At 42.3% G+C, this 14,099-nt stretch overlaps 1 protein-coding gene across 1 annotated transcript in view; it reads right to left on the bottom strand.

The window, feature by feature from the left end:
- ARMC8 (armadillo repeat containing 8) overlaps positions 1–14,099 on the bottom strand; it is a 111,631-nt gene that overhangs the window by 68,459 nt on the left and 29,073 nt on the right. The window contains exons 4-8 of the mRNA XM_018553911.1: positions 11,236–11,378; positions 11,040–11,137; positions 8,610–8,702; positions 5,655–5,735; positions 623–698 (exon numbers count right to left, since the gene is read on the bottom strand). Of these exons, the coding sequence (XP_018409413.1) occupies positions 623–698; positions 5,655–5,735; positions 8,610–8,702; positions 11,040–11,137; positions 11,236–11,378 (491 nt within the window). The remainder of the gene's footprint in view (positions 1–622; positions 699–5,654; positions 5,736–8,609; positions 8,703–11,039; positions 11,138–11,235; positions 11,379–14,099) is intronic.

Raw genomic sequence — 14,099 nt, 5'->3', positions numbered from 1 at the left:
AGGCAATAGCCAGAATGCTATTTGCTATTTTAATTCAAAATAGCCAACAACAGACTGGCTATTGAAACCCCACCCACTGAGCAGAGGAGTGCACCCGAGCGAGAAAGTTGTCAAAGCTGAGGAAAAAAAAATCACACAGCTAAATCGAACGATTAGAAAATATATCAATTCAAAAATAAATGGAATATAAATTCACTCATATAGAGAAGTATTTTTTAATCAACAAGGGTTTATTATTACTTTTAGCGGTGTATCCAAAAGTATTTAAACAAGCACCCCAGTAGCTTTGCTGTTCACTGCAACCTGATGGGGCTGTATGAAATCCTGGGGGAAGCACACTTCATCGTACCCACAGGCCGGCTTTGACAGATGCTGAAGGAAAATAAGGGAGATGCTAACGGTACTTATAAATTCTTTCAGTGTCTGTTGAAGCTTGCTATAGTTGCCCAGAGGCATGCAACACATAGGATCCAACACAGCCCCGTCGCCTTTCGACATTGTGCTTGCTGAATGCCATGCAGCAAAATGCTATTCCTAGTATAGAAGAATTTTATGTAAACACAACAGTAAGCAATATCAGAACAATACAAATGACATAAAAAATAATAGAAGGCTTGCTTACCATTTACAAGGGTCATTGATACTTGGGGATTGTCAAACGCTAAAACTGAAAAGCACTTTAATGCTTGCATGCGTACCTGCCATTAAAAAAATGTAATACATTATTATTACACAGGATTTATATAGCGCCAACAGTTTGTGCAGCGCTTTACAATATAAGGAAGACATTACAAATCACAATACAATTCAAGACAAGATGGTAAGGAGGGCCCTGCCTGTGAATAAATACATAATCTTAATACATATATGTAATTTAACCACCTACTGTCCGGCCGTTGTAATTAAACGGCCGTACAGCGGCTTCTTGAGAGCGGGTGGGTGTTTACAGAGCGATGGCTGTTTACATACAAGCGTTCAGGCGTCTGTAGAGACAACCGATCGCTTGTAATATGCATGGGGGTGTGCGCACCCTCCGCCGCTGCCGATCGCATGCTCCGCTGTGCCCGGTGGGTGCCCGGGACCGGTACTACAGCTCTGCGGCCGGTGATCAAAACGGAGCTCAGTACATGAAACCCTGTTTGATCTCCTCTTCGGAATGCAGGCAGTGATGTGTATTACATCACTTCCTGCATTCCTCTCTCACTCTCCGGTACAGAAACCGGAGAGAAGCTGGTGAAGCAGGTCTCTGCTTCATCAGCTTCTCTGGGGGTACCAAGGTGACATTAGGGGTCTTAAAGACCCCTGATGTTTCCATAAAGAGGACGTGTCACTGCAAATTGGCTATCACATAGGGAGCTTGTTTGCTCCCTATGTGATAGCAATAAAGTTCAGTGAAAAAAAAAGGTTTAAAAAAATGAATGTCCCCCGGCCCCACATGCACACGCAAACATGCGTCGAATCCGCCTACGTGCGAAAATGACGATTACATCCATTGCGCCGCACATGTTACATATCACGGCGAACGTCGGAGTGAGAGCAATAATTTGCGATGTAGCGGGTGCGCACAATTTTAAAGCTTGACATGTTTGGTGTCTATTTACCCGACGTGACGTCATCTTTTATATTTTACCAAAAAATTGGGTAATTATAAAAGTTTTATAACATAACGTAGGGATAAAGTTTTGGTACTTTTTTCAAAAACCGCAGTGGTGATTAAATACCACCAAAAGAAAGCTCTATCTGTCCCCAAAAAACGGTATAAAATTAATTTCAGTACAGCGTTGCATGACGGAATAAATGTCAGTCAAAGTACCGCAGCGCTGAATACTGAAAAATGGCCTTGACAGGAAGGGGTATAAACACCCCGGTCAGCAAGTGGTTAAAGGTCCATCTATCCAGAAAAGACAATTCAATTGTAACCGGAGGCTGGTGGAATAGAACAGTTTTGTTTGGTAAAAAAATGTAGGTGCAGATAAGGTTATAATTTGGTACTAGTACTACCATGATAGTTTAATGGAAAATGGGTATTGGTTTGTTAGTTTTCGGACGATTTTCGTATGCGATCGACTTTTCGTCCGATAATCGTATGTGTGCATTGCAGTGTCCGACCGACATTACTGTACAATCGTTCGACTTTTGACGGTCAAGCACGTTTGAAAACTTTGCTCGATCCTACGATTGTCGAAGGTTGCTGGCGTTTCCGTCCCTCAAAAGTCGTACGATCTACACTGCGCATGCGCGAACGAAAATTCGACAAATCAATGACCGCATTTCGTCCAGGTGCTTTTCGTTAATTACGGCTAAATTAATCTTGCGATCATCGGGGCAGGATGGGGCTGCCGTACGAAAATCGTACGACTATTCGATCATCGGACGAATAGTTTTGTCCGATAATCGTAAGGTGTATGGGCACCTTTAGGGACAGGTGCTAGATAAGGGTTACATCAAGGTTGTGTGATCCGATATGCTAATTAAATATTAATGGTAGCCATATTCACTGCACACTTCTCTGCAAGCTGTCAAGAGATGCCCATATATTACTCAACTAGCCAATTTATTAGAATATTGTCATTTTTACATCTGGATACCAGGAACAGCAGAAGCAAAGAAAGCAACTGACAGATTAAGTGTGCAGCATATATCAGGCAGCTTCTCATTTAGCAAAGGACTTGTGACACTTTTCGTGTACATATGCAGCCTGTACAATTGCAATCCTGAAGAGCCAAGTTTAAAAGCTGTGCAGAAATCAGATTCAACAGTTTTTTACTTAAACACATGCACATGGAAGAAGCAGTTAAGGGTATATACACCTCCTATTTAGCAGTGCCAAGTTTGAGCCTTTTACATTCCCTAGCTTTGCAGCAAAGTACTCGCCCATATGCCCCGATACCGAAATCCCCTCTGACCGGCAGTGCCACAAGTGAGTCATGACCTGCCTCCGGGGTTCCTGATTGGCTAGGAAGCTGGCTTCACATTGTCTAGTGACACTGCGAGGCAGCTTGGCATCCAGGCCAATTAGGAAGCCGGGCGGCGGGTCATGACCTGCCTCCGGGACTACTGATTAGCTAGGAAGCTGACTTCACACTGTCTAGCGACATTGCGTGGCAGCCTGGCGGCAGGTCATGACTCACCGCCTGGCTTCCTGATCGATCGCAGTGACGCGAGGGAGCATGAAGCTGGTGTTTGATAGAACACCAGGTTCCAAGGCAATTAGGCTTTCTGATAAGCCAGGCCTGCAGTACCTGCAGGAGAGTCGGTATCAGTATTCGGCATAGGCCAGTACCCAAAACAAATAAAAAATATCGGTACTGTAACTCAATACCGAAAAACCGGTATCGATGTACAGTATCTCTACAGGAAAGTTGATAAATCATTCACTGTACCAACAGAGTTTACATCCAAGCCAATCCCATATATGACACTCAGATACACAATAGATTCAATGGAAAACAAACATTTAAACTGCAACAATGCATCCCCTGTGCATAACTGAAATTATGGAGACTACATAGCAGTTGGTCTACTCTTCACTATCAGGCATTAAGGCTGGGTTCACACCTAGGCGGATTGAATATGCACTTTTTTCGCACGTTTTTTTACCGCGATTCGCGGTAAAAAAAAACGCGTGAAAAACGCGCGTTTCCGAGGGATACTTGGCTGTATCCCAATGGAACCCCCCGACCAAAACGCCCCAAAGAAGTAGGGCGTTTTTCCGCGCGTTCGTACTCGCGGAAAAACGCTCAAACAGGGAAATGCCATTATTTTCAATGTGCATGGTTCCCATCTGGGCGGTTTTCCGCGAGTACGAACGCGCGGAAAAACGCCCTACTTCTTTGGGGCGTTTTGGTCGGGGGGTTCCATTGGGATACAGCCAAGTATCCCTCGGAAACGCGCGTTTTTCACGCGTTTTTTTTTACCGCGAATCGCGGTAAAAAAACGTGCGAAAAAAGTGCATATTCAATCCGCCTAGGTGTGAACCCAGCCTAAGGGATTTTACTTTTTTATATCGTTTTTAACACAGTTGAGCATAGCCATTGTGAATACATGAGCTAGCAAATATCAAATTAAGCTCCAAGTCGAACTGAGCTCCTTTCTCTATGATGCAGCTGATTTTAAAAAAAAGGCATATATGAGAATAGTCAAACATGGATTTAAAAAACTAAAATGTCTGTGAATTGATAGAATGTGAAAATGTGAATATTGCCTATAGATAAACTTTTATGAAGCTGTATTGTGATTGAAGGGGTACAGAAAAGTTTAAAGTATTTAGCTATATAGTTTAGTTAGCTAGCCTGACAAAAGACACATGCCAAGTGAACTTGCACTTTGCTTTGACAAGACAAATAACAGGCTCAGTTAAAGTGGACCTTTACCCCCTTTTACTAAAACTCACAGCAGCATACAGCTCTGCATGAGGATTTAAAATCATCTTGCATTTCATTAAACAAACTTGTTTGTGATTTAAATACAAATAGAGTTCATCTACTTCCTGGCACAATTGATGCCATGTGCCAAAGCTTATCATCCTGGGAACATTACATCAGCAGAGCATTGCTGGGAAATCTCATCTGTAAACATGTCTAGTTATATGTGCCAGAGTTTCAGGAAGTAAATGGAGAACTAGCAATCTGCCCTTAGTTAACATGACCACTGCCAGAAGACTGGGAAAGAAAAGAGAAATGAGGTATGCAAATAATACAAAGTCTGCAATTATCTAGAGGTATGTGTTTGTAGATTGTAATTTATAAAGGTGTGCTTGTTGTCATTTTAAAGATATGGGTAAAGTTCCTCTTTAAGGAGCAGGCTCCACAAGGAGTTCATATTTGCCTTTCCCAAGCTCAACCACAGCCTCAATCCATGGGTCCAGAACTCAAAACATTTCTTGGCTACCTTCAATTAAAAAATAAAATATTGAATCCCAGACAGAGCTATAAAAGCTCCCCCCAGCTGAACAATGCACTGTGGGAAACAGGGGAAGGTAATATACAACCCCGCCTTGGCTTTTCTGGAAACACTGCAAGACCTCTCCATAGCCAGAGATGTGTGATGTCTGATTTGTGTCAGTCAGCAAAACAAAAACAAAAAAGTGCAAATATACAAGTCTGCCAAGGTTATGTTCTACCATTCTTACATGACTGGATAACAAAATGCTCTCCCTCTGAGTATGATCAGTTCATCCTGGCAAACTGAACTCTGCTTTGCTGAATTGAGTTCTCCATGGATGTAGTAATAAGACATAGGACAGTGATCCTGAAAATTAAAAATCGAGGTGCTAGGTCCCTTACCCCAAATCTAAATGAGATATTAAAAATAAACAATTAGTAAAGCAACCCCTATAAGAGCCACTATTTTAACATTCAAATTGAGGGTCAGATTTGACATTTATCGGTAGTCCAGACAGATGCCAATCACCCATGCCCTAAGGAGATGATGGAAGTTACTATTTTTCATCAGCCAATCCACCCCTCACCCATGCATTAGGCGAGTACTTACTGAGAATTCTGAAATGACTTTTGCCAGCAGATAATGTGCCCAAGTGTAAGCATTGACCCCCAAAGCATTTACAAAATGCAAGCACTATATTCATGCTCACGCTGTGCAGTTCCTAAGATGAAGAAAGGTTTTTACACTTCAAAATAACAATAAATACTTACTTTATATGACACAGATGTTAGCAAATGGGCAATATTTTGCACTACACCATGGTTGAATAAAATTGTCTGATGATCTGGAGCCTACAGAAAAAACAAAAAAACACCACACATTTAAAATGTACAGCATTCTGTATTTATCGTGCGTGCGACAGCTGAAAGAAAAGAGCAACCAGAATTGAATAACTTTTTTTTTATAGATGCCTAGGAATTTTTTGACCTCTGACTTCATTTTAAAATTTCACAAGCTTTTTTGTTACTTTAATAATTGGAGCTCTCTGTGGCTCAGTGGAATTACTGTCAGGACAGCATCAGAGGATGACATGCATGTGTGCCACTGTGACAGGACAAAGATCAATTCCAGCCAGCTGTAAGACCAGTGCTGGGCTAGAAAGTGGCTGGATGGTCTTCAGCTATTACCCTGCAACTTGAATCCTAAACCCGTCCCTGACCTGGCACACCCATGGTCTTGTCTCAGCTCTGCCTCTCTGTTATTGACTTTGGCTAGTTCCTGACCACGACTTGTCACTGTTCCTTCCCGATGTGACCTTGGGTAGTTCCAGATTATGGCTCTTCTCTGCTTACCTTTTGGTGTGACCCCAGCCTGCTTCCCGACCCTAACTCTGCCCACTACCCTTGCCTGCTAATTGTCCACTAGGCTACCGACTACCACCTGTCCAGACCACATTTCCAGCCTGTCAAGAGTTTCAGTGTCCTGACCAGCTGCCTTCTGGACTTCTTTTTCCAAGGGGCCCTTCCTGTCAGTGTGCATAACCACTTCACAGTCAAGTAGCCAGAAATGAGCTACTGAGAACTAAAATCCTGGCACCCATGCCACTCTGTGCCCACTCACTCCAGGGGCATCTAGACTGGAGGTGTAAGGGAAGCCGTCATCAACTTGGCCTCTAATCAGGTACATCAGGGCTCAAAATTTCCACTCGCCTGCTCGCATTTGGCGAGTGGAAATTCTGTCAGGCTTGAGTCAGTACCCGACTAGTGGGAGCAGCTGCTCCTGCTGGTCTGTCTCCCTTCCTTTTCGGTTAGAGCTCTTCACTGAGCACCGGGTCAAAAATGGAGTGATTAGTAGACCTGCAGGCCTTACTAATCGCACCAGATCACCAGGGATCTGCCTGCTTGTCTCCTCCCTGCAGTCAGTGTGATTTATAAGATTATTTAAGAGGGTGTGCTTAGGGGCTGAGTTAAGGCCAGGGTAGGGGTTAGGTGGGCAACTGGTGGCGAGTAACTCTTAAAGCAGGGCTAGTAGCTCAGGACTTGAAATTTTGACCCCTGAGGTACATGATAATTACTCTCTGTCTCTCAACAGTTGAGAAAAGGTATCAGCCACACAGGTAATACATGGTTTTCAATGAGCCAAACCAGTTCCCAGGACTGCTCACCTGCTATAGGAATTGCGATAGCAAGGAAGAAAAGCTAAAAATTACACCTAGAAATCTTACTGGCAGCGAACCCTAGGCCACTTAAAACAGACTTAAGTCACTTTAGTGGGTCATCTAAATCAGTGGTTCTCAACCTGTGTAACCTCAGGACCCACATTCGCCCTTGGCCATTAAGTCGCGACTAGAAGTCGCACTGCAATGGACTGCACTGCATTGTCGTAGCACGCATTCCAGTGTGGGTGATCGAACTGTGGGTGGGAGGTGCATTTGGGGTACCATTCAGATGAATGGCAATGCAACATACTACCCACACCAGAATGTGTAGTGGGTGCGATTGCGTGGTACAGTGCGTTACTCTGATCCAGGCACCTCTACAGGACACATGAGGGAGCGGTAATTAATGCACGTATAATCGGAGCTCCCTCGCGGCCATATCCCCATTCTATCCCACCTCAAGCTGACACTTGACGCTGTGCAGCGTATTCTGAATGGCTGCTTGGCGCGAGAACTGACAGTGCTGCACTAGGGGGAGGCTGAGGAGCCTCTCATCTAGAAAAGTGGAAGGCATGCAGCGACCCACTTTTGGGTCATGACCCACCAGTTGAGAACCAAGGATCTAAATGATCATCAACTAATACATGGGTTGGGTAAGACCAGCACTCTTAAGTGAAACTGTCAGCCATTTAAAACTTTTAGAAGTAAAGGTCTTGGCAGGCACCAAAAGACATCTTGCTCAGCAAGAGAAGCCTCCTAAGTGTGCTCATATGAAATTAGTTAATTTTTTTTAACAAAGGGCTGGTATACTCTGATGTAAGGGCTATGTCCCACCCATTTTCCATCCCCAGGTCTAATAGGAGTGTCTCAGTGGTGAATAAGGGTGCACTCTATTACTGGTAGGACGTAAATCAGAGCAACGGATCCCTTAGTCACACTGTGAAAATGGTCTCTAAGAGAATTTTTTTGGTTAACACAGGCAATAGCAGGGACCTTATCTAGGCAGGACATTATCTTGAGTTATCTTAAGTTAAAAATAGCCTAACATGGGCAAAATCAAAATGTCCATGTTACAGAGCACTCACACAATGATCAGTGTTCTGTGATTTGTATGGGTGAGCATTCTGTATAATTAAACACATGTGTTATTCCTGCGTGGTTGTCACTTCACAAATTTATTTAGGGTGACACCACTGATCTAATTCCACTGAAGTGGCAATCAGTGGTCTCATCCCAGCATCTCCTATTCAAAACTGCACTGTGGAGTTATTTGCAGCTGCTGCAAGTAAAAAAAAAAAAAATACACCAACTGGGAGTTCCACTGAGCCTTAGTGCAGCATTTCCAGGCTGCTTTTTTTTGGGCTAGAGAAAGGGAATGGAGAAAAGGAGAATGTTGGACTTATTCTAAAAGGTACTATTCAATTACTTTAACTGGTAAATTAGACTTTACATCAGCTTTAACATAGTTATTAATGTATATTTTAGATCTAGAAATGTCAAATAAAGCAAAAACGCTAACAGCCATTGCATTCCATTTAAATAAATCATAAAATTTAGAAAAAATTACTTTGCAGCAGTGGGCAAAGATCTGGCAGATGTACTCTTGACAGTAGAGAGATCTGCTGAGCAACATCATAAGGTGTGGGATTACAGTAGCATCCTGCAAAAAGAGAGAAAGGTTATCAGGAGTGAAAGGAATATTTACAACACTTGCCTTTTGAAACAATTAAGTATTTAAAAGGAGAGCTATGGGGTTAAGGCTTTTCCCCATAGTTCTCCTTAGGGTAACCAGAGGACACAAACTAGCGTCCTCCCGTCACGCTAGGCTCAGTATACCGCGAGCTGTAGCTCGCGGTATTTCCAGCCCCTCCCCTGTCACGGCAGAGAGCCGTGACAGGATCGAGAGGTGAGCGAACGCCGGTATGTGTTCGCTCACCTCCCGATCTACTGAGCCGACCTGTGACAGTCTCATTGTCACAGGTCGGCTAGAACTATGAGGTGAGTGAAAAGCACTCACCTCATTGTTCTCCTTTAAATGAAGAACAAAAATATATCTCTGCAGTACATAGTGCTCTGAAAATAACCACAATTAAATACCATAAAACGGATCTAAAAATCACCCTGTGTGAAAATGAGATTGTTACGTAGCAATAAATCATTTTCTATAAATTGCCATAATTGTACTGCAACCCTGTTAACTCATAGGAGTAAAACATGACTAAAAAGCAGGCTGCCCTTTATCAGTAAAACATACAGCAGCTGATTGAATAATGCATAGAAAAAAAAAATGTGAACTATACTAATCCAGGAAAATGTATGATTTTATCCATTTAGAGTCCTTAGAATCATAAAATGATTCTTATGGATTTATGTACTTTGCACAGTGCTCTTTGTCACCTTAAAGAATTATGAGGCGAGTGATTTTCACTCAGCCTCACAATCTGAGCCGACCTGCGACAATGAAACTGTCACAGGTCGGCTCAGTGGATGGGGGAGTGAACACATACCGGCGCTCGCTCACTTCTCGATCTATCCGTGCAGAGAGACGTGACAGTCACTCACGGCTCACTGCAGGGATTCCCCCCCCTCCCCTGTCCGATCCTTCAGCGCTGACTGGCGGAATGGACGGGGGAGGGGGCTGATACAGCTGGCTCTGCCTCTAGATAGGCAGAGCCAGCTGTCACTTACGCAGCTGGGTAGATCCAGACAGAATTGTCGGGATCCGTTCCGGCGTCTCAGTATACCGCAGCTGTAGCTCACGGTATACTGAGCTTGGGGTGACGGCATGACGTTAGTTTGTGTCCTCCCTTTACCCTTAGGAGAACTATGGGGAAAAGTCCCCATAGGGGACTATCAGCTATCATTGCAATCTGGCACAAATAAATTACTGACCTGTCATAATACACAACAGAATAGGTTTTCAGAAAAGTGGTTCCTTTTATCATTAAAAAGCAGTCTTTGAACTCCAGTTAAGAAAATGTGCCTAGGCTGAGATGATGTCGTGAGTCTACTGCAGGCAGGAGGAAGGGTCTCCCCTGCCTGATGATCAAACAGTTGCACTGTAACTTTATAACAGGTCACAAGGTGGGAGGCTGCAGCAGGGGCGATTAGTGCCAGAAATGTGTGAACATAAAACTGAAAAGACCCCAAAATTAGCATAACTGTGCCATCTGTGAGCTGGCATCTCAGTCCAAGAAGCAAATGGTGACCCTGGGTAATGCCTGATGAAAAATGGCATTGTGAGGGGGAGTATTGTGATATCGGAGAGGAAATAAATTCCTGTAATTGTTAATATTTAATATTTGTTAATATTTAACTTAGCATGCATGTACTACAGACAACTGTGTATATTATGTGTAATAGAAACAATCAGGCAAGTTTGAAAACCCAAGGGGCAAGAAAGTAAAGTGTTCCCGATCAATTCATCACACATTCTAACCTACAAAAATAAAAATCTTACCTGAATATATCCAAAAATGCATTTTATAATATATATATACACATACACACACATATATAACATATTACAAAATATATATAATGATTCAGCACAGCTGGAGAGCCAAGGTTGCCTACCCCTGCTCTACGGGTAAGCTAGTCATATGAAACACATGAAATGTTTTACACACCTGCTTGCAACTTAATTTAATAAATAAATTAACTACATGGCATTTTGCACAAGTGTGTCCTATAATTTTTTTTATTAGCAATATTATTTCAACTCATCAGACCCAATCACCTTTATTATGGATTAAATGTATTAACTGGATCTTAACATCCATAATTTAAAATTTAATTTGGTATGATTTCCATTATGTATTGTAAAATGTTACACTGGTTGCAGAATTAAACTATGTCACAATAATTGATATAATACAATTATAATGATAGAATTTATATAATAAAAATAAGTATACACTGAAAAGAAATTAGTCAATTTTGGTTCATGCCTATCCTACGACACAATACAGATTTGCATTGAAAAGAAGGTGCTTACTGTATACAAGAGCTCCACTGGAGTTACTGGACTTGTAAAAATTGTGCGGAGACATCGCAAACAAGCTTCAATGAAGCGAATGTCTGCTGATAGCAAGCCTGAAAATGCAGAACAATAAAAATGTCAGAAAGAGAAAAACGTGGCAAGTCAGTACAGTATGTGAGGCCTTTGTGCTTTATAGTAAGGTCACCACTACCTTGCAGCAGAGCTGGGATTATGTGACAGTCTAGCAGGGATTTCACATTGTTTTCTGTACCCATAGACAAGCTGCCAAGGACCACAGCACATTCTGTCTTCAGTTCTGTGCTCGAAGTCTCTTGCTGGAGCAAGTATAATAACCTGTCAAAGGAGATGGAGCAGTTAGAAGGGAAAAGATCTCCTTGGTGGCAGTTCTAAACCTATACAGATCCTAGTGTGGAGTAAATATGGCATGTTCATGCTGTTACGCTGGGTAACAAACTTGCTTTCCATAGAATTACAGTGAATTACAACTTAACCAAAAGTCCTAGTTGCCTTTTAAAATCGGCACAGGGACAGCAATGATCTGTCTCTGGGGAATTTTTAAATGGCATTGGGACTCAACAGCTCCTGTAGTTCCCAGCTGACTTTAGCACTGGAATGGCCAGTTGTCGGTGACAGCCAAGATCCAGCACTAAGCCCAGGAGCTGAATGGATTAGCTCATAAGTTACTAATCAGGCTATGTAGCACTTTGTAGCAGACAGTGGAAACACAATGTTCCGCTAATGTGTTTACAAAGGAAGTGATGTAAGGTCGCTTGTGACATTTTGAGTGCATGGCACTTTGTCAATAGAACGTAGGGCAAAGCTGCTGCTGGCCTGTCTAGCTTCTCCCTGCAGCAACAGATCACTGCTGCAGTGATCTATTGCTGGCTGCAATCATTAGAAGTAATTATTTCAAAGTTGCATGGGGGAATTGAATCAGGTCTCCACTGACCTAAACAACACCCCCACTAAAAGAAAATGTTAGGAGATAAAATAAAACATTGAAAGCAGAATAAAGTTCTCCTTTTTTATTACTATACAAATGTTCACTTTGAGCTTTACCATTTCACTATGTCACAAGGGAATAGCACTTACGCTATATCCTTTAACCAAAAGGCTTTGTCAGTTATATTTTTGGGTAAATATCTGGAGCTGTACACTTCACAATCCCTTCTTAATTAAAAACTAGGAAAATGTGTATATAATATATATTTTAGTCATGGCCAAAAATATTGGCACGCCTGCATTTCTGTCAGAAAATGCACCACTTTTTGCAGAAAATTATTGCAATTATGGGAGGGAAAAAGAAGCCAAATCTGACACATTCCAACGCAAAACTTCAGAAATGGACTGGACAAAATAATTGGCACCTTCTCAAAATTGCAAGAGATAATTGAATTCCAAGATTTTGTGGAAAAGCATGGACAATCTCAAGATTACAAGTCCATCTCCAGAAATCTTAATGTTCCTGTGTCGAATGTACGCAACATTGACAAGAGGATTACAGCCCATGGCACTGTAGCTAATCTCCCTGGACGTGGACGAAAGACAACAATTGATCAAAGATTGCAACGAAGGATTGCTCAAATGGTGGATAAAGACCCTCGATCAACTTCCAGATATATTCAAGCTGACCTTCAGGCACAGGGTACAATTGTGTCAGCTCGCACTATACGTCGCCAACTAAATGAAAAGGGATGCTATGTTAGTAATCTCAGGAGGACCTCACTGCTGACACAGAAACATAAAAAAGCCAGATTGGAGTTTGCCAAAACTTACCTGAGGAAGCCAAAATCCTTTTGGGAGAATGTGCTGTGGACAGACGAAACAAAATTACAGCTTTTTGGTAAAGCCTATCATTCTACTGTTTTTTTTTAGAAAAAGAAATGAAGCCTTTAAAGAAAAAAATACAGTCCCTACAGTCAAACATAGTGGAGGTTCACTGATGTTTTGGGGTTACTTTACTGCCTCAGGCATTGGATGTTTTGACTGTGTGCATGGCATTATGAAATCTGAAGACTACCAAAGAATTTTGGGGTGCCCAGTGTCAGAAGGTTGGGTCTCCATCAGAGGTCATGGGTCTTACAGCAAGACAATGACCCAAAGCACACATCAAAAAGCACCCAGAAATGGTTTCAGACAAAGCGCTGCAGAGTACTGGACTGGCCAGCAAGGAGTCCAGATCTCAAACCCATAGAGCACCTGTGGAGAGATCTCAAAACAGCAGTTGGGAAAAGGAACCTTCCAATCTGAGAGACCTGGAGCAGTTGGCGAAAGAAGAGTGGTCCAAAATTCCTGTAGAGAGGTGTGAGAAACTCAATGATGGTTACAGGAAGCCATTGATTTCAGTTATTTTTTCCAAGGGCTGTGCTGCCAAATATTATTTGAGAGTGCCAATCATTTTGTTCCAGTCCATTTTTGGTGTTTTGCGTGGAATGTGTCAGGTTTGGCTTTTTTCTTTTTCTCAGCTTTTGTGTGTCATACCAATACAAACAAAAGAAATAAACATAAGCATGTCTACACATTTGTAATGGCAACAATTTTCTGCACTAAGCGTTGCATTATCTGCACAAATGCAAGGGTGCCAATATTTTTGCCCATGACTGTATATCTATCTATCCATCTCCATATCCAAGTCTGATACTAAAATCGAAAACCCCCTCTGTCTGCAAAAAAGATATATAATATGTCAGGGTAGACTAAACACTAACCGATATAAAGTGCAGAACTGACACATTTCTGAAATAATCAAAATGCTCTGGGATTCAAATGGGGTTATAGGAGAGAGAAATATAGGATTTTTGTACTCACCGTAAAATCCTTTTCTCTCCGTTCATTGAAGGACACAGGCAACAGATCGTAGATCCTGAATGGTAGGGTAATATCGCCACCTGCAGGAGAAGGACGCTAGGCACAAAACTAAAGACCAATTACAGCCTAGGGGTGGCCCCTGCCGGTGGCCAAACCCCCCACCTGCTGACAAGTCTCCAGTTTAGTAACAAGCAGTTAGGAGTGTACACCCCATAAAGAGGGCGTGGCCTGTGTCCTTCAATGAAC

Source organism: Nanorana parkeri, unplaced genomic scaffold, assembly GCF_000935625.1.
Source record: "Nanorana parkeri isolate BGI_ZX_2015 unplaced genomic scaffold, ASM93562v1 scaffold134, whole genome shotgun sequence".
Taxonomy (NCBI): Eukaryota; Metazoa; Chordata; class Amphibia; order Anura; family Dicroglossidae; genus Nanorana; species Nanorana parkeri.
Note: the sequence above shows the minus strand (reverse complement) of the source record. Positions and strands in the feature narration are given on the sequence as shown.